General features: G+C 49.5%; 1 protein-coding gene across 7 annotated transcripts in view; it reads left to right on the top strand.

Annotated features, from left to right (window-relative positions):
* Positions 1–15625, top strand: part of LOC139054289 (uncharacterized) — a 53734-nt gene extending 38109 nt beyond the window's left edge. For 6 of the 7 annotated variants that reach the window (XM_070531048.1, XM_070531052.1, XM_070531053.1 and 3 more), the window contains exon 3: positions 13045–15625. In XM_070531048.1, the coding sequence (XP_070387149.1) occupies positions 13053–14606 (1554 nt within the window). In that variant the 5' untranslated portion in view covers positions 13045–13052 and the 3' untranslated portion in view covers positions 14607–15625. Of the gene's footprint in view, positions 1–3836; positions 3940–13044 lie in introns of those variants that run through there. The other variant, XM_070531054.1, reaches the window with a different exon arrangement.
* Positions 15626–22470: the final 6845 nt, after the last annotated feature.

The following is a 22470-nucleotide window of genomic DNA, read 5'->3' as shown; positions in this document are numbered from 1 at the left end:
CCGCACGACTTATCAGTATTGATTTACGCGAGATATTTTTCATTGAACGTAACTTCCTTAATGCGGCGGCGATTTGGGAGTGTTGGTGCATTTGGTCCGTCTTTTATTGCGCTGCCGCCTTTTCAACGCAACTTCTCTTTTTCTATACTGTCACGGATGTCTCTGAGTACTGCGCAATGATAGCCTGCTATTCTTCTGTTTCTTACCCGCAAGCCTCGAGTCAAAGTATGGAGCAACCACTATCTGATCTTTTTGTTAAGAACTAACGCGAAAGCTGCAGAAGGCAATTGTGTTCCTTAAAGTGGGAAATGCAGAGGGAGAAAGGAACCGAGTGATCGCCGCTATAGAAGTGAAGCCTATTTCTGTGTTTTTCTCCTGGCTCCTTAATGCACTTCTCGGGTACCTGACAGAGGCTCTTTAGGCGCTGCGATATCTCGCGTCACACGTGCTGCCTGTACGTCGCCGAAGCCCAAGTGCATTCATCCCGGCGGCCGCACCGGCTCTCCTCCGCATTCATCAATCTTCCCGCTTGTATCGTTTCGTCGTCCTGTCTTCTATTGAAGAACGCTCGCAGGTTGACACCCGAACCGAGCAAAACCCTAACGGCATATTGAGTAATGAAAAGAAGGTACGTGAAGGAGGGCTGTTTGGGAAGGCGCGAGGGGAGGGGGGGTAAGTATGGTACCACCGTCGTTGATAGCATTATGGGAAAAAAAAGGTGTTGGCTTTGAGCAAGACTCTGAAGTGTATGCCTTCCATTCATTCTCATAATCGTTCGTCTATATACGCATTCAGGATTCACTCCTGTATTCCTTAGTTTGTGCCTTAGCCTGCGCGCTGAATTTTTAGCACGACGTGCAAGATGTGCGCACGTGTTCCTCTCGTAGCGCTTAAACAAACAGAGGGAGTGAGGGAGGGCAGGTGAAGCGGTTTAATGACGTGCATTGTATTTCAAGATGCAGAAGTCGTAACTGTAGCATTGCTGGTTCCCTCCCCTTTGGGGATATTTCTGCGGCACCGATGAAAGAAGGGGGAGGCGGTCTTCTGCTGTGATAGATGAACGCGCATACGGTAGACGACTGCTGGGGGATGCAAATGTTTCTCGTTTGCCGTACAACAAGGAAGCACCGAGCTACTCAGCCGTCCTTCACTAACGCCGTACTTCACTAAGTGCCTCAGGGCTTCGTTAGTGAAGTCCTGTCCTCATAAGGTTCAGTCCAGTTTTGATGCCCAAGCTGATCGCCTTCGGTCGGCCGGTTTTCCGTTGGCCCTTCTTCGGGCTGTTGTCGAGTCCCTGTTGAAGTCCTTCCGACTAAGTTCAAAGCCTCGTGGGGCGGATCCACAGGCGAGGAGGAAGTATGAAGTTATGCCCTATGTCCACAGGGCCTCGCACGGCCTGAAGACGGTCGCGCGTAAATTCGGCATACAGGTTCTCTTTTCGGCACCTTGTAAGCTGTCCAGTCTGTGCAATTTAGTTAGACTTGATAGGAAAAAGAAAATCGAGTGCTGCACTAACCACAGGAACAAGTCTGTGCCCTGTAGAGCGAATGCCATCTATGAGATTCCGCTGAGTTGTGGCAACGTGTACGTTGGACAAACAGGCCACTGCATTAATATTAGATTATTAGAACATGCCAATTCCCTAGATGATTCTAGAGGACAGCATCTTCCTAAGCATTGCAAGGCCTGCAGGCATGACGGCAAAGTTTGTACCCCACTTTTCGGCAGGACTAAGATTGTCGGACGCGCAAGGGATAAGAAAGAGCGTGAAGTAATCGAAGCTTTAGAAATCGCGAGATTAGGGCCTGATAAATGTGTTAGCGAGGCTTCCATACATTTGTACCGCAAGGAGTTGTCGTTTCTAGGCTTGACTACATGATAGCGGCATTGGTCTTTGTGGTTGGTGCGCATGCGTTCTGTTGTCGGTGGGAAAGAGGCGTTGGAGCGTTAAACCAGTTGTTAGTCTGCGCCTGAGTCGTGTGGTTCTTTCTCTGTCTTGTACTTTTTTGCGCAGTTTTTCTTTGTTCTCATAACGTCGGTAAGAGCACGCGTATAGTGTTGCTGTAAACTTATTTTCGTCACAACAAACTGATTTCAAGCTTGACTAGCTCATAAATAAGCCCATGTTCCTAGCGTACCTACCTTTACAATGTTCGCACTTCCTCTTTTTTTCTCTTTCCATTGAAAATCGTGCTTGTACTACATTAAACGCCAAGAGCACTTCGTGTTCGCCACCTGAGTCTGTGCGCAGGCATATATGTCTATCGTCGACGGCGTCGCTGTATTACTGTGCACTCCACTGTACTGATAGGCTTGAATTTCACAGTTGAAACATGTGCCTTAAAGTGAATAATTAAAGCGTTGCTTAGTGAATATTTAATTGGTTTCCTGGGCATTGCAATTTGTCGTGCAACCTCCGCCTGTTCCACATATACACCTGCAAATGCGGAACAGCGCTGGTTATTTCACAAACCTGTTCAAAACTAATAAGAAAAGAAAGAAGTGTAAAAAGCCAGGCAGACAACTAGCCAATGATTACTTGGGGGAAATCAACTCTAAATAATCAGGCGCGAGGGTTCAGTTTTCTGTAAACTTAATATTTTTAATATAGAAATGAAAGTGCGAATAAAGAGAACTCTGCTGCGGGTGGGAGCTGAACCCATAACCTCCGCATGACATTTGTAAAGTGCCCTACCGATTAGCTTTGGCGGCTGCTGCTGCCCCTCCGTCCACTTTTCTTGAATAATTACCTGCCCGTACTTATAACCTATACCTTACTAGCTTGACTGCTTGCTTTCTCATGCGTTTAGCACTTGTCTCGCGAAGCGTATCATCATTTTCGTCGTACCACTCCATCTTATGCCTGTAGATTTCCTAATCTGATCGCTTCTCCAACTAATGCTCTGCCACCCTCAACTACATTTCCCTTCAATGAACAGCCGTTCGGCTAGTCTAAAGAGATAGAGCGACAAAATTGTTTATTCAACAAAATTAAATAAATTAGTGGATAAATAAAAGGAAACCCCCCTACGGGTCATTCCGGCCGGGCGCCTACATTGTCTATTGTTTTACTCCCTGGCAGGTAGAACAGCAAGTTTCGCGAGATGGCTTTTCCGTTGGCAGGATACCTTGTGGGAAGATGCATACAGTCGATTAATGTAACGGCTGAACTCCGCATAGCGCTGCTAGGCAGATGTTTCGCAGTGCTGTTTACTCCAACAGAACAACAGTCGCGCGTGCTTTAACTTGCACTGAAGAGATAACCAGCGCCCGCATTCACGAGAAGCTCTTGCTCTAAATTGTTTCTAAGGGAAAATTTCAGCCAGTGCTTACGCTGGACAGTATATACTGCCAGTGTGGGCCCAGACCGACCGATGGCAAAGAGCACCTCAGAACGAAAAGCTTTGTGAATCGGAGCCCCGGTTGTCTTTCGGAATAACAGTACAAGCGCGTGCGTGCGAGAAAAAAAAAAAGTGTCGGTCGCTACGTCCGACATTAAAGTTCATTGTCTGTCTGTCTGTCGCTACGTCCGAGCGCGGCCAGCGCGTCATCATCAGGTGGGCCTGCGCGCGCTGAGCCGGCGCGGAGGGGCGAAAAGGCGCCGTAGAGGAGAGCGGGCACGCTGCTCCCGCGTGTTCATTCAATTGTTTGCCGAGCGGGAGACGATCCCTTTGATGTGGTCCTCGTGCCAACAAACCGCCCCAGCCCAGAGGCGCCGCCTCTCACCGCAGAATCGGTCACCGAGTCTGCTCCGGGTTCGTCCCGAGAAATCGTCATGAATAAAAGATGGCCAAACTACCCGCTCGAATCTCGATTGCTTCGGATAGGCTCGGCTTCGATTTCCGAGCGCCGGCGTCTGCCGCCCCCGCAACGTCAGCGCTTCTTTGTGCCTGCACGCATTTCTCCGGCCTGCTCGCGTTTCTCTGCTCCCCGGACACGGTATGACTGCAGGCTCTTTCTTCCTCCTCACCTTTTTACCCCGTTTTTCTGTGTTATGTTCTTGTCTGGCTGCTCCAAGATTTCATTCAGGTGAATTTGTCTCCCGGTGTTAAGCGTTCAATAGCTGAAGGGCACGGCTATGGATAGCATTTGAAATGTCGGACGCTCTGTTAGCCTGCTGAAGCAGCGAACGGTGTCTCCCGCTCTGTACACTTAAAGGGCGGTGCGTTTGAGAAACACTGGCTGCTCGCAGGAAGCTCCTTGGAGCAGACGATCGTTGCCAGAACTCGCTTGGCCTTGTGAGTCAGGTGTGGTGTAGATGCAAGTCTATTTGCATATTTAGGCTGCGCCAGCGTGCTGCGCCAGCGTGCTGCGAATGGGATGCTTCGTGGAGGGGGCAGGTCGCTCTCCAAAAGTGACTCGCTATGCGTGACTGCATTTTACGCCGTACGCTGGCTTCGTGTGCCCGTGAAGTAGCAAACAGGCAGCATTTCAGAACGAGCAAAGCGTACGCCAGGTCGAAAAAAAGTAGCAAAGGTGCAACGCGCTGCTGACAACGTATGTCTGCTGTCCATGAAATTGTGCGTGCAGTGTTCGTGTCGTGCACGTCCATATGAGCGTAGTAAGAGCAAGTTCCAGCTGGACAAGCACTTAGCTTTCTCGTCACCGTGCGCTACCGAAGTGTCCTACCGAAGTGTCCTACCGAAGTGTTCAAATACGTCTACTGCTGGCGGCTGTTGTTGTGCTGCTTTTACTGTACCTATCGTTTTATTTCTGTTGATAAAATCAATACGTCGTGCTCGAATTTTCGGGCTGACTTCTGTAAGCTCCTGTCCATTTCGGCGTAATGCCGGCTGTACCAGCTTGATATAGTGACGTCATGACTGTCATTGCCCGCTACTAAAAGCTGCCGCAGCTTTGGTGTCCAGCCGCGCGCAGATAGTTCTGCGGTTAGCGGCCGCCTTCGCGAACAGCGTACATATTCAGAACCTCTATCCACCATGGGATCGTTTTCACCCTTTGCACTTTTTTGCGACCGTCTTTGTCGCGTGCATTGCTTTATATCGTGCGTTTTATTTTATTTGTCGCCAGTGATTAACTGACGGTAACGTCAGGGCGTGCGTAGGATTGCAGGTATGTACCTTACACTTGCAATTCTTCTTCCGAGGTTCTGCAATTCGCGAGTGTTTTCACGGATCTGATGGCGCAACAAAGCCGCTTAACTAATTTTTAACCGTGAGTCACCGGCGGCCGCAATGTGTCGAATCCACGTCCTCCAAATGTCCAGTCTCGAAAGGCCACCAACAATTCAGCGATAAATGGAGATTCGCAGATGCTAACAAAAGTAAAGCAGCGTTTCGATCCATGAACGCCATGCATATTTGTTTAAACAGGTGAAGAGGAAGACTGCTTCTGTGATAACTCTGGGACAGATACCTAGTTCGCCGTTTTTTGTTTCGTTTTTTTTTTGTAGCTATCACTCGGCAGTGCGCAGTTGAGGGTTTTCCCATTTCCGAGAATTTTATCCCCAGGCAGAGCGTCTGCGAAGCCAGGAGGCCCGCCATGGCGCAGTCTCGCGCCAGGTTTTGGGGCCAGACCGTGGACGGCATTCGTCGATTAAGTGGCTCGCGGCATTGCTTCGAGGCACAGGGAACGAGCGGCGATCGCTCAACAATGGCCGTCGAACGCAATTTCGCGGTCACGGCCGCTCATCGCCTCGGCAAGCGTTCGGCGGAATTTCCGTGTTTCAGCGACCGACAGTCTCGTCGAGAATCGGTACAAGGCCCTCCTCCGGTGCCAGTTACGGCTCCGTCGTCGGTTCGCGAGGCTTCGTCGGGGGGTCGCGAGCGATTTCTGGTATTGATTCGGGCCATTACCAGGACCGTCGGCGGGAGCGTTCGTTGCGCGAGCGCCACTGCTGCTTCTCCTCGGGCCGGCCCTCTCTCCCTTTACTGCGTGAACTTGGCTCCGCTCGGCAGTTTGGCTCTTTCTTTTATCGCCGTCTCTTTTCTCTCAGCCCGCGCGCGCGCGATTGTTGGGAGAACAAAGAGACGTTGTTATTCCGGTAGATTCGATTTCCAGTTAGCTCTCCCAGGCGCGGACGTTGGAAACGAGCAGTCCAGGGTACTGGTTTAAGAAGCTGCGGGGGAAGACGGACACAGTTACGGAGACATTATCCCGTCTGGGCGAACTCATTAGAGCTGGTTTCAAGGCTGCTGCTCTTTCTCTGGCCGGCAGTTTGGCGAGGGGCCTCCCTCTCGGAGCCCAAGAGGGCAGAGGGCCCGGGACGGGGTAAAAAGAAAAAAAAAAGTTTCCGCGTGAGGAGAACAGAACCCGGGGCTCGTTTGTAAAGTGTTCCGGGGGCCTCCGTGTTTCACTCGAGGCCCGCTTCCCGCTGCTTGGCTTGCTTCGCGCTTGCTGGAACTCGTTTCGAACGCCGCTTAACGACGCTAATGAGAGCAAGCAGCTGGCACTGACTGAACAACTAGCTCCCAACAAAGTGTTGTCGGATCCTCGCGGGTGGCTTTTCGCTGGGGCATGGCCCATAAAATTGCCTGTTTATTGGGGGGCTCGGTGGCTCCGCGGCTTTCCGTCGACCTTTGAACAGCACATGGGCGTGCCGAGACTCACGTGTAACGATTGCGTGTAACGAATGTTTGTGTTAGTCTTCGGGTCTCGAAACAAATAGAAAAATAAGAGGGAAATGACACATTTGGGTGAAGCCTCCTTTAAGCGTATCGGTAGATAAAGTCGGCTGTCTTGGATGCGGCGGTTATTACATACACGGCGCACATAAATGTGTTGCCACCCTATCGGTAAGGTTTTATAATATTGTCGTTGCTGCAATGCTTGTTTCTTTGTACGAGATTGCTCCTGCTCAGCATACGTCACTTCTGAAAGAAGTGTGACAAAGAAAAAAAAAAAGGTAGCGATTGGTTTAGGCCCCGCATCTTTGCGCGACCAGTATTTGTTCACTCTTTCAAGGCAGAATAGCGAGCGTCCAAAATACAGTGATATACTTTGCTATATCATATTGCCCACGCGCGTGCACGTTGTCTTGTGACTGGGGCACATTCAGGCGCTGCTCTAGAATGAAAATTTTTTGGCTTCTGTACACCTTCTTTCGTGCCACGTTGAAGTGGCAAGCTCACTCCACTCGCATGTGAATCTAGTAAACTTGTATTTTGGCTCTTATGGCAGTTGCAGAAATGAATTCAAACATTAACTCAAAGTTCCCGATGAGCGCGGTACACTAGTCTCATTATACTCGTAGTTCATTCGTTGCTCCAGTTTGAGGTTCTTGCATCGCGGAGCTCCGCATTGTTTATCCTGCTGCCCGAAAGGAATGACTCGTGTCGTTGCTAACTAAAATGAAACAACCGAGAGAGAGAGAGAGAGAGAAACCGAGGAGAAATATCGCAGCTGCCATTGTTGTTCTATCACGCTCGAAATTGCGTAGCCTTTCCCCGCCCTTCTGTCAGCAACAAAGGCGAGCTTCGTATTGTTTTCGGCCGCAATGAAAGCGTTACTGGCGTGCAGAGCTTAGCGCACAAAAGCGCGACGGCGCTACCAGGCGAATGGCTCATTACGCCACGTCTGCCGAAGGCGCTCCGCGAAAGGATTTCATAACAATGAGCGGAGACATGCGAAATTGGTGCGCCCACAAAGGATGTACCCGCCTTCCTTCTTCCCAACCCAGGGGGCAAGAACAGTCCGTTTATTCGTTTATTGCCCGGGCCGAACGAAGTATCAGCAGTACTGCCATGTAGGATGTCGCACGAAGAATTGCAAACAGACGAGTGTATTGGCCGACCCACCCGTCGCGGTGGCTTTGCGAGTATGTTGTGGTGCTGCTAATAACGAGGTGCAGCACACTAAGCACTATTCGGGGCATGCTATAGCGCGCAGCCCCTTTCGACCATTAGAGCCCAGCATAGTGCTTTCTGTGGAATTGTTACAACCCGTGATATCAGTCATACAACAACGAAAAGAAAGTAGAGGACGACAAGGAGCGTGCCACACTAATAACAGGAAAGCCAGTGTGGTTGGCACAGTAAACTTTACCATTTGCCTCCGAGAAAGAGAGCGAAACCGAGAGGGAAAAGTAGGGAGGTTAACCAAAGACGTGCCCGGTTCGCTACGCTACACTGGGGAGGGTGAGAGTGGATGAATAGATAAGTAAAGAGAAGTAAAGTAATGAAGAGTCTGTCATTGGCAGAGTCACTGGCAGAAGAATTTCCGCTGTCACAAGCGTTCGTGCAGTCCAGTAGCCTTCAAGAAGTACAGAAGGGCTTTTGTGCCCTGTTGCATGCAAGAATGCATAGGCCTCTCGGCATCAACCTCTCGGCAGCCGCTTTCGAAGCAAGTGTCCAGCGGCACGCACGATGCCAGGTAGTGATCAACTATATCGGAAATACCAACATGAGGTCAGTGTGAAAGACATTGCGACAATAAGCTCTTCGGTGAAAGACCGCCCCATTTCCATCACTATCGACGACTCGCCAGAACTCCGTGGACGTCCGGCAGTGGCGGTGCTTGCAACCTTCTACGACGACGAGCTTCCCGGACGTAGGGCCCTCATGATAGACTTGCAAGTAGTTCAGCAGTGTAACGCAGTATCAATTGGCATGTTTATACAAACCGCTTTTCAGAAGGTTGGAAAGGCCTTAGCCGACGTAGCTGTGTCGTGCTCCGATTCAGCTTCCTACGTGCAGAAGCTTCACAAGGACTTGCAACTCTCCAGCCCCGATTTCAAGGCACTTCATTTCAAAGATCCGTGCCACCTACTTGACAAAGCTCTGGAGGATGGAATTAAGACGAGTTAATTTAAGGGAGTTCATGATTTTGTTGCACATTTTCCTGCCCCGTTGAAGTCGTCGCGGGAGCTGCGCCGTAAGTTTGGTCTTGCGTGCGGGGCGGGGCCATGAGCATGGCCATCAAGTCGCTGAAGACTGTCCGTCTAGGTGGTTCTCTCATTATGAAGCCCTAGGAGCTGTTCTCGACTACAGGCGTGCCATTTTCTTTCTTGAGAAGCGACGATGCCAAGGGAAACAAGTGTAAGAAGCTCAAAACTCTTGTTTCATATCCTGAAGTTGTGCACGACCTGCTGATTAAGCTGAGGTTCCTTAAGACGAATTCGTGTGCTGGGCTCTCAATCATTAAGGAACTTGATGCAGAGAGTACCCTGTAGTCGTGGTATTGTGAGTAGGTATTGTAGTCGTGAGTAGACGTGGTATTGTGCGAATATTTAAATTGCAAAGAGACGGCGTGTGACGGAACAAGTACGTCTCCGCTAGAGCTGTTGGAATTCGTGGAACCGCCCGTGTAAATTTGTATTCCGTCAATATAAGACTAGTTGAAGAGGAGCAGACACAACTGCTTCAGGGTGGCAAGTCTACCTTAACAATTCCAGGAACTGAGAGGCACACGTGAATTAGCCGGAGATGCCACAATGCCGATGTTGTGCGTTTCGCAGGCTTGAAGCCAGGTGGTATCGAGTCACGGCGTCGTCACAATACCACGGAATCTAGCATGTGGTCCTCGCACTGTCAAATCGACAAAATGGCGCGATAGCAACCGTGAAAGGCGTCGAACGTGCGCTCTTAGCGTCTCACCGATGATATGAGTGGTGATCGGGTGTTCGCGTGCAATGACAATCGTTGCAGCTGTCGACGAACATATGGGGAGGCCAAGACATGTCCGAAGTGCTTGGGCTTGTACACTTTGTACTGCAAGGACATTAGTCTTGCCTGTGTTGGACAAGACAGGAAGGCTGTATCGCAGAAATCCGAGAAAAGGTGACGTGTATAGCCGTAACATGGAGCGCACGGATGGCCCCGTGATTTTCCAGCTACGAATTTATACATATTCTCTATACAAATGAGACTTTAACTTCATGTAGGAGACGTGGGGACTTTGGGACTCCACGCTAGGTCACGGTCCACAATAACGCCTAAGAACCTGTGAGCTTTCTTATAGGCAAGTGACTGGCCATCGATGCACACCGTGTAGAAAGACATCGGTTTTCGTGTTATAGCCACTATAGTGCACATTTTCCCGCAGATATTGTCAGACTGTCGGCGAAGCTATGCCGCTGTCTGGGTTTCTGCTTTGTGTTCTAGCGCGCACTTGTGGCCGTGTCACACCGGACGCCCAGATGAAGCCAATATCACCGGCGAGAGCTGTGCAGGGTAAATTATAAGCAACTGGCAGGGTAAATTATGTGTATTTGAAGTTTCGTTTGTCTTTGCTACTTGGGACTGCAAGCCTCTCGGCGTGCACCCGTCGCGCGCCTTTCTTGGTTAAAAAAAAATTACCAGAGGAACGTTGAGGTGATTTGCTAGCAGTTTCGAGACGATGCCATAAAGCGCTCCCTTTTAAGCGTCGCCGCTCCCCCCCTCCCCTCCCTCCCCTTCTCGTTTTCCTGTTCGCTCTAAAGAGCACTTCAATCGCCGCGCTGCGCTGTAATGGGCCGGCTTATGAAAACATTTTTCGATAGACGGGATCGGGAAACTTACTGCGTGGGCTCACCGCGAAGGGCTTAATGAATCCGAGTGAAAAATGACTTGGAAACGACTTGGCGCATCTTCGTTTGCGGCCGTATGCACGCTCCGAAAGCGCCGTTTGATGGAAGCCCTTGGCCACGCGGGCTGCATGGTGGTGTGTGCGTGAAAAGCGTCGGCCTGGAATTTTAAAAGAAACGAGAAAAAAAAAAATCGCCGCGAAAGGAAACGCATTCCATACGAGTTTTTAACTTGCTGGCCGAGCTGTACTTCTATGCTCCGTGCTTCTCGTTACTACGTCTGTTCTCTCGGCTCCTTGTGAGATTGAATTACACGCCACATGAACTCGAAAAGTGTAACCACGTACAGACCGGACTGACTTGTCTGAGATGGTCGAGTGATCGGCTCCGGATTAAACACGCTTCGACTGGGGATACCTGCCGGGTTCGAGATGGGTTGACCAAGAGCGCCATGAGCATCCTTGCGACGTGCGCGCGGAACCGTACCGGCACACATATGCGTGTACGTTTTGCTGCTTGCGGATGGCGGTTGTGGCTCAGTGATCGCACTGCCAGCCGCGGTTCTGCTCGCGGACAGATAGCATGTAAGCGTGCGCCTCGATGAAGTCGCACACGATTAGCACGTTCTTTCCCATCCGATCTCGCGTCCTGCAGACATGCATCCGGTGCATGCCGCTCGACTACTTCAGGGATATGTGAGGCTCGGTCTGCTCATTACTTCCCAAGATCGGCCGGACACCATGGAGCGACGGCCGTTTTATCGAGGATAAACAAAACCAGTGCTGCAACACCTGTTGTTGAGCTGCAAACAGAAAACTAGATGATCAAATGCCTGACCAGATGTCTCCACGCGCTATAAGCGGCGGATTGTACCGATGGATTTTGGCCGTGCAAGTCTCCTTTTCCACTTTATCAACAACACATGGCTGGGGTGGTTGATTTAGTCGCGCTTTTTATTATCTTATATTATTATGATATTATTATGATATAGTAGGTCTTCTGGACGAGAACTCCCATATTCCCTTCCCCTTGCAATTAAGTAATGGGCTTTAAAATAAATTACGGGGTTTGTTAACATCCCGTAAACCCGACCGGGAATCGAACCTTCGCCCTCAGCAGCACCACTCCATAGCCACTGAGCCAGCTCTTCTGGAAATCGTAAGATTTCAGAAAAAGCGAGCGCACCTTACTTGGGAAGACTTTTGTTTATGCGCCATTTCGCGTTGGCCCATAGAGGTTGGCCGGTGCTCCTTTGATGTCTTTTATTAAACCCGTCATCCTTGTCTCACTTGTTAGGCGTTTTTTTTCCACGAAAGCGACCGACCGAAATACGCCGCGATGCGCGAGTCAACCGACTGCGCCGTTAAAAGTAGAACGACATTAAACAAAAAAAAAAAAGCAAGCAGAGTAATCTCTTATTTCTTGCGTACTGCATAGCCGGATTTCGGTCATTGAGGGAGGGAAAACTAGTACGCTCTTCCACTACGCACGAAATTTGAACAGGCACTCGGGCCACTGCTTTTTTTTATCTGCTTTTTTTCTTTTATAGCTTCCCTTCCTACAGAACAAAAAAACTTGCTCGGTGAGGAAAACTCAAAACGAACCTCTTGAGTTCGCAGTGTTGCATGAAGGAAAACTTTACTCTAAAGTGGTGGGTGCAGTATAGTTACCTAAACAGTGGTAATCGTTGTTTGAAGATATCGAGCAGCTATACCAAATGCGAGTCTCTCTGCTGGCTTGTTTCATCTTTCAGGGGACGGATCCTTTCGTCTAGGGTGATTGCAGTGCCGCATAAGTTTCGGCATCTCAACAGTTACAACTGTGCTTATCGATATCTTTCGGAAGGAGTGAACTGCATATAGGTACAAGATAGCGTCGTAGACAGAACGCACAAAGGTAGTACATCGTTAAAAAAAATATATAATAAGCTGTAAGGCATTTCCGCCCCTTCATATAGTCATTATACTTACATCAGGTGTGTATATGCTTGGCGGACGCTGTTTCCCGTTTGTATTATTGCGTGGTACACTTATGTCGCATTTTTATTTTGCCTTGCCAATTGTGGCATATTGCTGAACCGAATAAAGGCATTAAGGTCTACGACAAGAGGCAAGAAAAAGTCATCGATGATGCACATGCTGTTAATTTTCAGGCGGAAACATATATGTGATGTGGCAATGCTTTAGCGGTGACAAATATAGGAGAAAAAAGGACTTATTCCTTTTCTTTTACTTATTAATGCAAAAGGTGCAAATCCGACTTAGATTTTACATCCCTAATTCACAACGCAATGCAGTTAACTCGGTATACCTATTAATGACTAGGCATTTTCGCTTGTTTCATTCAAACGTACTTTTGTAGTTGCAGTGCAGCCTGACGTTACGGACACTCAAATCCTGTTTTCTGGGCTTTACTGTTTTTCGCAATGAACAAGCGATTACCTGATGACATTTGAGCGTTATTTAGATGCTGATGCGTGGCTGTGAAATCAAGAGAATAAGGAAAGCACTGTGGCATGTTCCACTTGACAAGAGTCCTCCGACTTGCCGTCTCAATTTACTATTGTCCGCTGTTGCTTCCAGGTTCCACCATGGCTTCTCCAAGGCCGGGAATGGAGCGAGGGTGCTCACGAGTGTGCGTCATACTGCTCTACCTGACTGGCATGCTCCTCATCATAGCTGGCGCCGTCGCGGGCGGATTCATCGTCAACTACCCCGACATCCTCTTCTACCTGGCTCTCGCGTCCGGGTCGGCTATTGTGCTCGGAATCATCTTTGTGTCGTTGTCGGCCTGTGTTTGCTCCAGGCGCAGGCCGCCGTCTTCCAAGGATGCCCAACGGAAGTTTGCCGCGCCAACGTCGAACGGAGTCAAGGGCAGCTTGGCCACTGACTTCAAGGAAGCGTCCGTGGGCTCGCGGGAAGAGCTGAACGGCTCGGCACCTTCTTCGCGGCCCAGCGACGGGCTGTTAAACATTGCGCTCGAGAAGGGCGAGTTCTTTCACAATGCTTCCATCGACGCGTCGAACCCCAAGAAGGCGCAACAGAAACCCGTGACAAGCTCGCCGAGGACGACGAAGGCGAAGCTCGCTCGGGATGATGCTGTTTTTCCGGAGCCGCCGAAGGTGGCGGAAATCCCCGTTGCCCACCGATCGCAACCCGACAGCCTTCGAAGAGCGAAGGCGAAGAACGGCAAACTTCCCAAATCACCGGCGAGCGTCGGGGACTTCGCCTCGTTGGGATTTCAGGAGGATGACGGCGTCTTTGCGCCGGAGGAGACGAAGCCTTCTGTCAAAGGGCGCGGAAGGATACCGTTGACGGCGTTCAAGCAAACGTCGAAGTCGGTTTCGGACCTGGACGACGAATCGTCGTTCGACTCCGCAACGCGGCCTCCCCAGCAGCGGACCGCACCGGCGCGTCCCGAAACGCCGCAGATGGAGCCTCGGCTGGCGGTCAGCTGCCACAACATCCTGAGCGAGGAGCCCGTGCGCGTGGGCATCGCGCACCTGCGGCAGCGCGAGGACCCGGCGGCCAGGAAACCGCCGGTGCCGCGCAAGGTGACCGGCATCGCGCTGCCGGGCATGGTTCAGCGTGCGCCCGCGGCCGGTGCGTCGTCGCAGAGCCAAGACGACTTGAGCCGCGTTCGGCTGAAGCCGACCGAGCAGAAGCCTCGAGGTTCGCTGCGGGACCAGGTGCCAGAGGACGGCAAGCAGAGGCTTCAGCACAAGTCTGTGCCGGACTTTTTTCTGCAGGACGGCGGCGCCAAGCTCACCCTGCTGGACAGCAGTTCCAGTTCCTACGGCAAGTCTAGCCGAACCACGGCGCCAGCGCCGGAGACGCCGCTCAACACGTCCATGGCGTCGTACGCAGAGCCGGTTGGGCCCGAGGACCTGCACAGGTGCAATACCGTGGGGCTGCCGCCGGTGCCGCTCCCGAAGCCGGCGACGAGCGGCCAGCAGTTCCGCTTGTACACGCCCAAGGAGGACGGCCTTGTGATGGACAAACAGCCGCTGATGGCAGACTGGGCGGCCAGCGTTTCGTCCAAAAGCGACACATTTTCTAGTGACGAGGCAGAATGCCAGAGACAGCTTAGCTCGTCCCAGGAGCTGCTTATGGGAAGTGTTAAGTGCCTGGAGACGGAAATCTAGTTTTGTGTGCACTGCCGACAGCGAAGGCTTGCCCTTCGATGAATAGCGAGTGGCCATTTAGTTGTGACGCTTGGTTTACTACATCCATCAGACTGCCGAACGAAAACTACTGTCGTGAAAATTAAAGTGTGGTGATATTAGCGCAACCCTCGCGAGTAATATTTCTCTTATCTGAATTTTATTCGAAAGGAATAATATTTGCGCAAGGAAAGTAACAAACAAAGGTTAATGTGTCCAAGTCTTAGATCATGACCTGTACTCACTTAGTCACATGGACTTGGACATCTGCATATACGTTATCCCCAAGCGACATATCTCCTTTCTTTTTTTTTTTTCCGAGTACGAATACATTAAAAAGCAGCTTCGACAGTTAGCGCTGATACGAATTTTCAGGTGGATTTCCGGAAAAGGTTCAAATTACCTGCGTGAAAAATCGCGATGTCCAGACAACTAAATGTTCAAAAATTAAACTTTTAGAAATTTACTTTAGGGCAGATGTCGCACTCCGGCCTCAAGATATGACCAAAAAACATGCATTGGCGTTCAAGTTAGGTTCGTTCCGAAGTGCTAGAAGTAGGCTTCTGGGAAACTGACGCTAATGTATTTAGTAGTACATATTAAAGACTGATGGTATAGAAAGTGCTGCTGTTCTTCGGGTTTAATGCTAAGCAACCACGGCTATACCGTTCGGCTTCAATTTTGCAGTTTGAACATGTATAGCGATACGATTTATTAAAATGAACTTTTGAATCTTGAATTAGCTACCTGGACATCGAAAATTTTCGCACGCGTTATGTTCGCCTCTGCAGGTAATCCCCCCCCCCTCCCCCCCAGGGCAAATCGCAATATAAGCTCCATGTGATTTTAAAAAAAATACGAAAATATGTACGGATTAAAAGGAAAAGACGCATGATATGTTGTTCCGTGTTTTCAGTGTGTGTGCTCGTCGTTACACAGCGATGTATAAATCTTCAGCGGGCTGATGGTACTATCGTCATTTTTATTAAAGCGAAAACACGAACGCATGGCAGACAGCCTCGTTGTTAAGCTTGCTCGTTGCCCGCCGTAGTGGCTATGGCGCTGGCAACTCAGCCCAAAGGCGCGGGTTCGAATCCCGGCCTCTTTTCACTGGGGTGTGAAATGAAAAAAAAAAAATGCCTGTGTACCGTGCATTGGCTGCACGTTGAAGAACCCCGGGTGTTCGAAATTAATTCAAGAGCCCCTTACTACGGGGGGCGCGCCTAATTAAATCGTTGTTTTGGCACAGTGGAGCGCTAGAATTTAATTTGATTCTAATTTAAGCTCGCTCGTTGTCCGCATGTTGGGCGCTACCGCGTCACGATGCGAGAAAAAGAAAGATGCCGTGATTTCGCATTGTACGTTTCTTTCTGTTTTGGGAGTGCAGGCGAGCGGAGAAAAACGGAAGAACTCACTAAGGCACTCGTGCCACGTGGCATACTTGCCGCTTACTTCGATTGGCTATCCAGAGCGGCGATGGAATTCATCCATATAGAATGCGAGTAAGACGGCTCTTGTTCCGCCGAGGGTGCAACAAGAAAGATTAGACTTTTAGCTAGGTGGGTTTACGTTTGGCTCCGCTCGCAGTCGCCAGCAGAGCGTCGCACGTGAAGAGTTTTCGCTCGGTGATCGTTCGCCTGCTCGAGCGGAGCACTTTTCTGCACCACCTGCCAGTCACGATTGGAGTTGTTAAATAAATATAAAGCAAGCTCGCTTTTATTGTGTTAGAACAACAAAATGAAGATATATTACGTATTCTCAGTGCATCGTATGATATTGGTGTTTTGGATCTAATAGTGAGGACGTTCCGTTAGAAAAAGTTTGGAAGCTGAAGTCAAGCTGAAGCTACAACCCAAGATGTTCTCTGGTGCTTGTTATAGCAGACGTGTTGTAGTAGATGTCACATGAACATGTGCGCCAGCTGAGCGCATGATCTGCATTGAGCAACAACAACAACAAAAAAGGCTAAGCGTCAGTTCACAGAGCTGAAAATGGGGACCTTTAACTGAGCGTCCGCTGTCCGCTCCTCTCAGGCTTGCGTGTGCAAACAATGGAGAGTTATACCTGATCATTTATAGTCTACTCCCTTCAGACCGGTGTATGGTAGCAATTTGCGCTCGACCGTTGAGCCGTACCGCTGGTGCGTATGCGTACTACGCTCACGCCAGCAGCTGAACTTAGAACGCTTCCCTCGCACCGCGATAAACACGATTGAGCGGAGCTTGAGGATGCCTCTTCTTGGCTTCTCGGTCGGTTCGAAGCCAAGTGGATAGATAGCGCGTCACTCGCGCCTCGATAAGACGCGCGCTTATCAAAAACGTCCCAGTTTCGCCAGACGCACCGATTGCGATAGCAAATTAGAGGAAAGCTATACGAAGCAAGGATAGTAGTTTTATCGGTCGTATAAACTTGTAAACATAGACATTCTAATTCAACAAGCATAGTGTCACGCGCGCACAAGCAAACATTAACACATCTCACTCGATGACCGCGGAAACTTGTTATCAAAAGTACAAAACTGTGGTCCAGAATTATGCTAGACAAGCTTTGCTTCACAGAAGCAGCAGATTGCACGGTAGCATTAGCGCATAATGAATAAAGCTACTGCTGCAATTAAGGCGTAGGTCGGTGGGGATCAAGAGAGAGCAAAATGAAGTTAAAATTATATTTGCCGTGAAGGCTAAGAGAGCTTCTAAATATAAACCTTAAAACGCATTTGTGCGGGCACAATGTACCGCAGTGGGATTTATTGATTATCGTTCAAAGAGCGGGTACTTATGTTCAGTCTTTCTCATTTCCAGAAAACGATAACGTTCATAAGCACTTTTTTGTCGCAAAAGTTGCCAGTTACTCCGAAACCAGGTCAGGTTTACTGTTAGACGAGCGCCGTCGCTTCAGTGGGTGCCTTCATGCTTTGCTAGTTGACGTAAACTTTCGAGGCATGTACGCAAACCCGAAACGCCGTGTGCGTCTCACGCATGCGCAAAGCTGACGACGATATGTTTGGGGCCCCGAGTTCTGGGGTGTTTCTATTGGTCAATGATGCTTCGTAATGTGGTCGCGGTAGTATGGCGCAGCACAACAAGCAGTGACATTTCAAGGACGCTGCAGAGGCTGTTCCCACAGAAGCATGCTGCGTCTTCTCACCGCGCCTCCGTGACGCCAGGAAATACGGCTCACACAGGCACAAGGTGCAGACGGTTTAGTGGCTCATCAACGAACGCGCCGTGGTCCCCCCATGCGAAGCATTCGGTAAGCCCCGATAACCACTTAGGAGCGAGCATGTCTGGTCTCGCCTAGATTCCGGAGACGCCATACTTACGTACTTGCAGCTTGGAAAGCGCATTGAAAAAGGCAAGGTTACCTCGATGGCCCCCTCGCCCGCGGAAGAGGAAGCCATCGAGGTGCCCTACAAAAGGTGGAAAAGCGCCGATACGCCAGGGTTCACGACACAGCAGCACCTGAGAAAGGCAAAGACGTGGACAGCAGGGAGAAGGGCGGACAGGTAGTAGAATCACTGGAGGTGCTTCGCTGGCGCACACGTTCCCTTTGAGAGACATTTGACGTTGCATCGTTTACCTGTCACTGACTTCAAAGGTCTCGGCAGGAGTTTAACGGCGACGGCGAGAGTACGAGGATTGCAGCCCATAACTGCGACTGCGGCAGCGTGATGCTGTACCTCTACTGCACCCCACTAGGCAAACAAAAAACTCATCGGTGAAATAGAGGCTAGTAGGTACGTTTACATGAATGCGACAGCAGCGTGTCGCATTCACTAGCGCATTACTATAATTGCTAGGTGACAGCGGTTAATGTGGCACATCCGCCCTTGTCCGGAACAAGCTGAAACCTGTTCAAGGCGATTTGTGTTACGCCGGTGAGTGGAGGAGAAGACACGGCGGCAGCTGTCTCCCTCCCTCAATGCGACACGCCTACGTTTACGTGCACAACGCGAGACGACTTATACCGCCTCGAAATAGCCTCTCCCGTCGCATCAATGCGATTCGCCTTCCTAGCGAATTGCCGCCGTTTACATGAATATGATGCGCTGGAAAAGCGATGCGATACGCCACTTGTCGCATTCATCTAAATGCAGCCATTGTTCCTTCTTATTTTTGGACTTCGAGTGGTCGCTTCGCGTTGGCTCCCGCGGGCCAGTGCCTCGCGCATCGCGCGACATGAAGATGAAGAATAACCTTCCCGAGAATTGTGGTGCCCTTCATTCGCACTGATCTCAAGGCATGCCGAGTGCGCGAAGACTGCTCGATCTAGCCTCTGCATAATATGGTAGCATAGTATATATATGGTGCCTGGATATGCGTTAGATAAAAAAATAAGAATGGAAGTGAGACATTTTATGTGAATTGACCTGAAAACGCGGTGAGCTAGCTTATGCGCAATATCTCTGCCTAAAGCAAGTCTTATCACTAGGATGTGTAATTCGGTTAGCTGGTATCTAGTTATTGGAAAAATGAAGCTCTGCGGCTACGAAACACCCCTTCTTTCTCCTTTCTCGTCCTTCTCTTTCGGGTTTCGTTGTTGCAGCCCCCTAGTTTCTCAGTAACAAATTATACCTGCTTAACATATTTAACACACACACACATATATATGTATATATAAAGCATCGTTCTTTTCGTACGGGCGTCCTCAATCTACAAGTGATTATGTAGTACATATGTAAATCTAAGAACGCTGAACCTATAGTTCAGACCGCCAATTTCATGAGCAAAAGCTGAAAAGCTGCAGCATCACGCGCTGATGCGTAGCTCTTGGATACAGAGGAGTTCGGCGCTTTGTCCGTGGTTCGTTCTGCTGACGTCATTAGAGTCCCTTCTAGCAACCGTCTGTTACCAGTTTACCTTTTAGAGCACTTGCACATTTGCATTGTTAGTTAATTAGGAAGAAATAGTGCCAAGACAGGAAAGAGAGGACAGGAACAAGACACAACGAATGAACTGGGCCATTCGTTTTGTTAAAGCGATATTTAAGAAAGCTCCAAAAGTTACAGGCTCGTAACATATGATTACTGGAGTAGACTCTAATGACGCTAGCAGTACCAACGACGGACAAATTGTGCAGTCCATTTATAGTACGCAATGTATACCGGAATCGTTAGTGCCGCCAAATCTTTGTGGCGGCGTCGCCATAAAGACCAGATCCAACCGCATTAACTGTCGTAAAGCTGCCGTCAAGCGCTCTATCGACAGTGGGATGCCTGGACATTGGCAGGGTTGGTTGTGCGGATTAATTATGGACGGGAGTTACGATCCTATATACAGGTGCTCTGTGGCCTATGAGGGATGCCGTTGTAGAGGGCTTCGGATTAGTTCATATTATCCGGAGTTCTTTAACACACGTCCATATCCAAGTGCATAGTCGTTTTTATATTCTGTTCCAATGGGATTGGCGGCTGCCACGGCGGATATCCGAGCCGGCAACCTATTGCTCCTGCGGAGCAATAGGTTGCCACAGGTTGATTATTGTCCTGAAAGTAGCTTGTGGAAACGGCAACATTGTTTAAAGCATCTTAGCGGAAATGCGGGTGACTATACTAGGAAATATATTTTCGACAGCAAATATTTGTTGAGTAGTCAGCAATGAGCATACACCGCTCAAACTGATGTTCGAAGTAAATCTAGTCCATTTGTGACGCGTGTGTGGGGGTCTGTACGATTTCAAAAAAATGAAGCGCCAACAGTAACGGCCCACAAAGAAGGAACAAAAGACAGGACAAGGCGCTTTTGTTCCTTCTTTGTGTGCCGTTACCGTTGGCGCTTCATTTTGTGAAAGCTATGCACCAACTAGCCCCACAACGTGGTTTTGTGTGTACGATATTCGCGCGTGGAGGACGCTGCAGCAGTGATGTATTTCCACGTTGCGTAGGTACGTAGATAACGAAACTAAAGAAAATATATATATAGATGCGAGGGCTTCGCACCAGCGCCACAGTTCTCGCGCGACCTTTCGACCTCTGACGCGGATTAATGCTAGACGTCACGCCCATCGGCCGCATCCAACGCTGCAACCGATGAAATGCGCGGGGTATTGTCGCCGCCAACGTACAGGTTCATGTCACTTAGGGGTCGATTTCTCAGCCGCGTTCGCCACGCACGTGCGAGGCATTTATTCGCTCTTCAAATAGCTCCACGCTCGAGTGCCGCCACACGTCGAAGCTGGAGGGTGCAGAACCGAGATCAGTCCGTATACGCTCCCTTCACGCGTGGCCTTTGCACTCCAGCTGCTGCTGCCAGCTGTGCCGCCTGCAGCTTGCATGCTCAAGGGCGGCCAGATGCAAGAAGAAAAAGAAAGATAGAGATCTGCGTGGGATCGCGCTGGTTGTAACTCGGCGACCGGATGTCGGGGAGCCTCCGGCGTCGTAACTGTGGCTGACACGTATCGTCTGCTGTCTCAATTTTGAGTCGCAGACACCGTTGAGCGTTGGTTTATTATCTCTGTTTCGAAAAGCGATGTGTGTGTGTGTGGTTCCTCCCCGTGTCCCGTCTTGAAGCGCTGTTTTTTTTTTGTGTGTGTGATAATGAACAAACTAGCCCGTCAGTCAATCTTTGCTAGTAATGTGTCGTTAAGAAGATTATAACATCAATGTCTTTGCATGTCCCTTTTCATAAGAGACGCACATTGTTTCTTTGATGGTCTCCCTTATTCACAGAAGCATCCACGATGGCGAAATCATGATAAACTTTTCTACCACGATAATACGCACGCTCTTCGAAATCGTTATCGGAGCACCAAAATGCGGATAACTGAGGAGGCTTTCTGATAAAACGAGCACAACGCGGGAGACGAGGACGCAGATAGACACACACGATGCTGATTTCCAACAAGTCGTAAATTACAAACACGCACATGCCTTTACACTTGTCAGCTTTCTGACAAGATTTCTGACAAGGTCGTCCATTTGTGATAAGTGCGAGAAATCTTTTGCGAGTGCACGAAGTATGACATTTTAAAGCACGAACGATCAGCTCCTCAATCAATAGCTAACAACGCCGGGTACATAAGCTAAAACATATTTTTTTCTCTCTCTCTCACCTATCTCATTCCCATGCCCTTCCCCTGTACAGGGTCGCCAACCGGAGATAATCTCTGGTTAACCTCTCTGTCTTTCGTTTGCCTCACTGTCTCGTTCTTGAAGGAGCTAGACTCTACGTGACTATGCGCACGTCGTGCGGTACAATCGTGGAAAATGAGGGGCTCTATTTTCAGTAACAACTACATGAAGCCAACAGACAACGAAGCAAAGTAACGCATAGAGTAAATTACCCGCCTTTTATTGAGCTTTAGGATTACGCTGGACGAAAAGTTTGCTATAAGCTTCAAATTCTTATGGAGGATAGAGCCCGTGGGAGCCGAATCCTCCTCGGTTTGAGCCCTTCGTTGACCCAGATTTTTCTTTTTTCGGTAATCGCGTGGCGATCGAGGGCTTCGCCCTACTCGACTCATGCCCGCGTTGATGCCTTGATGTAGCGTACGAGAGCTTATTGTGCTTCTACAATCACATACCACGCGTGTCCTTTGGTTTAATCGATGTTCCGCATACACCGCCCGTGGTCGTGCGTAGCGCTCCCCAACACTCTTGAGGACCGGTTATACGTATATACTGTATACCGGGTGTCCCAGTTAACTTTGACGAGGATTAAAAAAAATATATGTCCAAGAACTCTAGAGGAATCGTACCGACCGCATAGTAGCGGTAGTGGTGTGTCCTTACAGCCAGTCCTTTTTTCGTTACGAAGTATTAATTAATTTCTTTTAATTAGCAGACGTTTTAATTATTGTTTGAATCGCAAACATGTCAACTACAAAGTTGTAGGACACCTTAAATAAC

This window comes from Dermacentor albipictus, chromosome 1, assembly GCF_038994185.2.
Source record: "Dermacentor albipictus isolate Rhodes 1998 colony chromosome 1, USDA_Dalb.pri_finalv2, whole genome shotgun sequence".
NCBI lineage: Eukaryota > Metazoa > Arthropoda > Arachnida > Ixodida > Ixodidae > Dermacentor > Dermacentor albipictus.
Note: the sequence above shows the minus strand (reverse complement) of the source record. Positions and strands in the feature narration are given on the sequence as shown.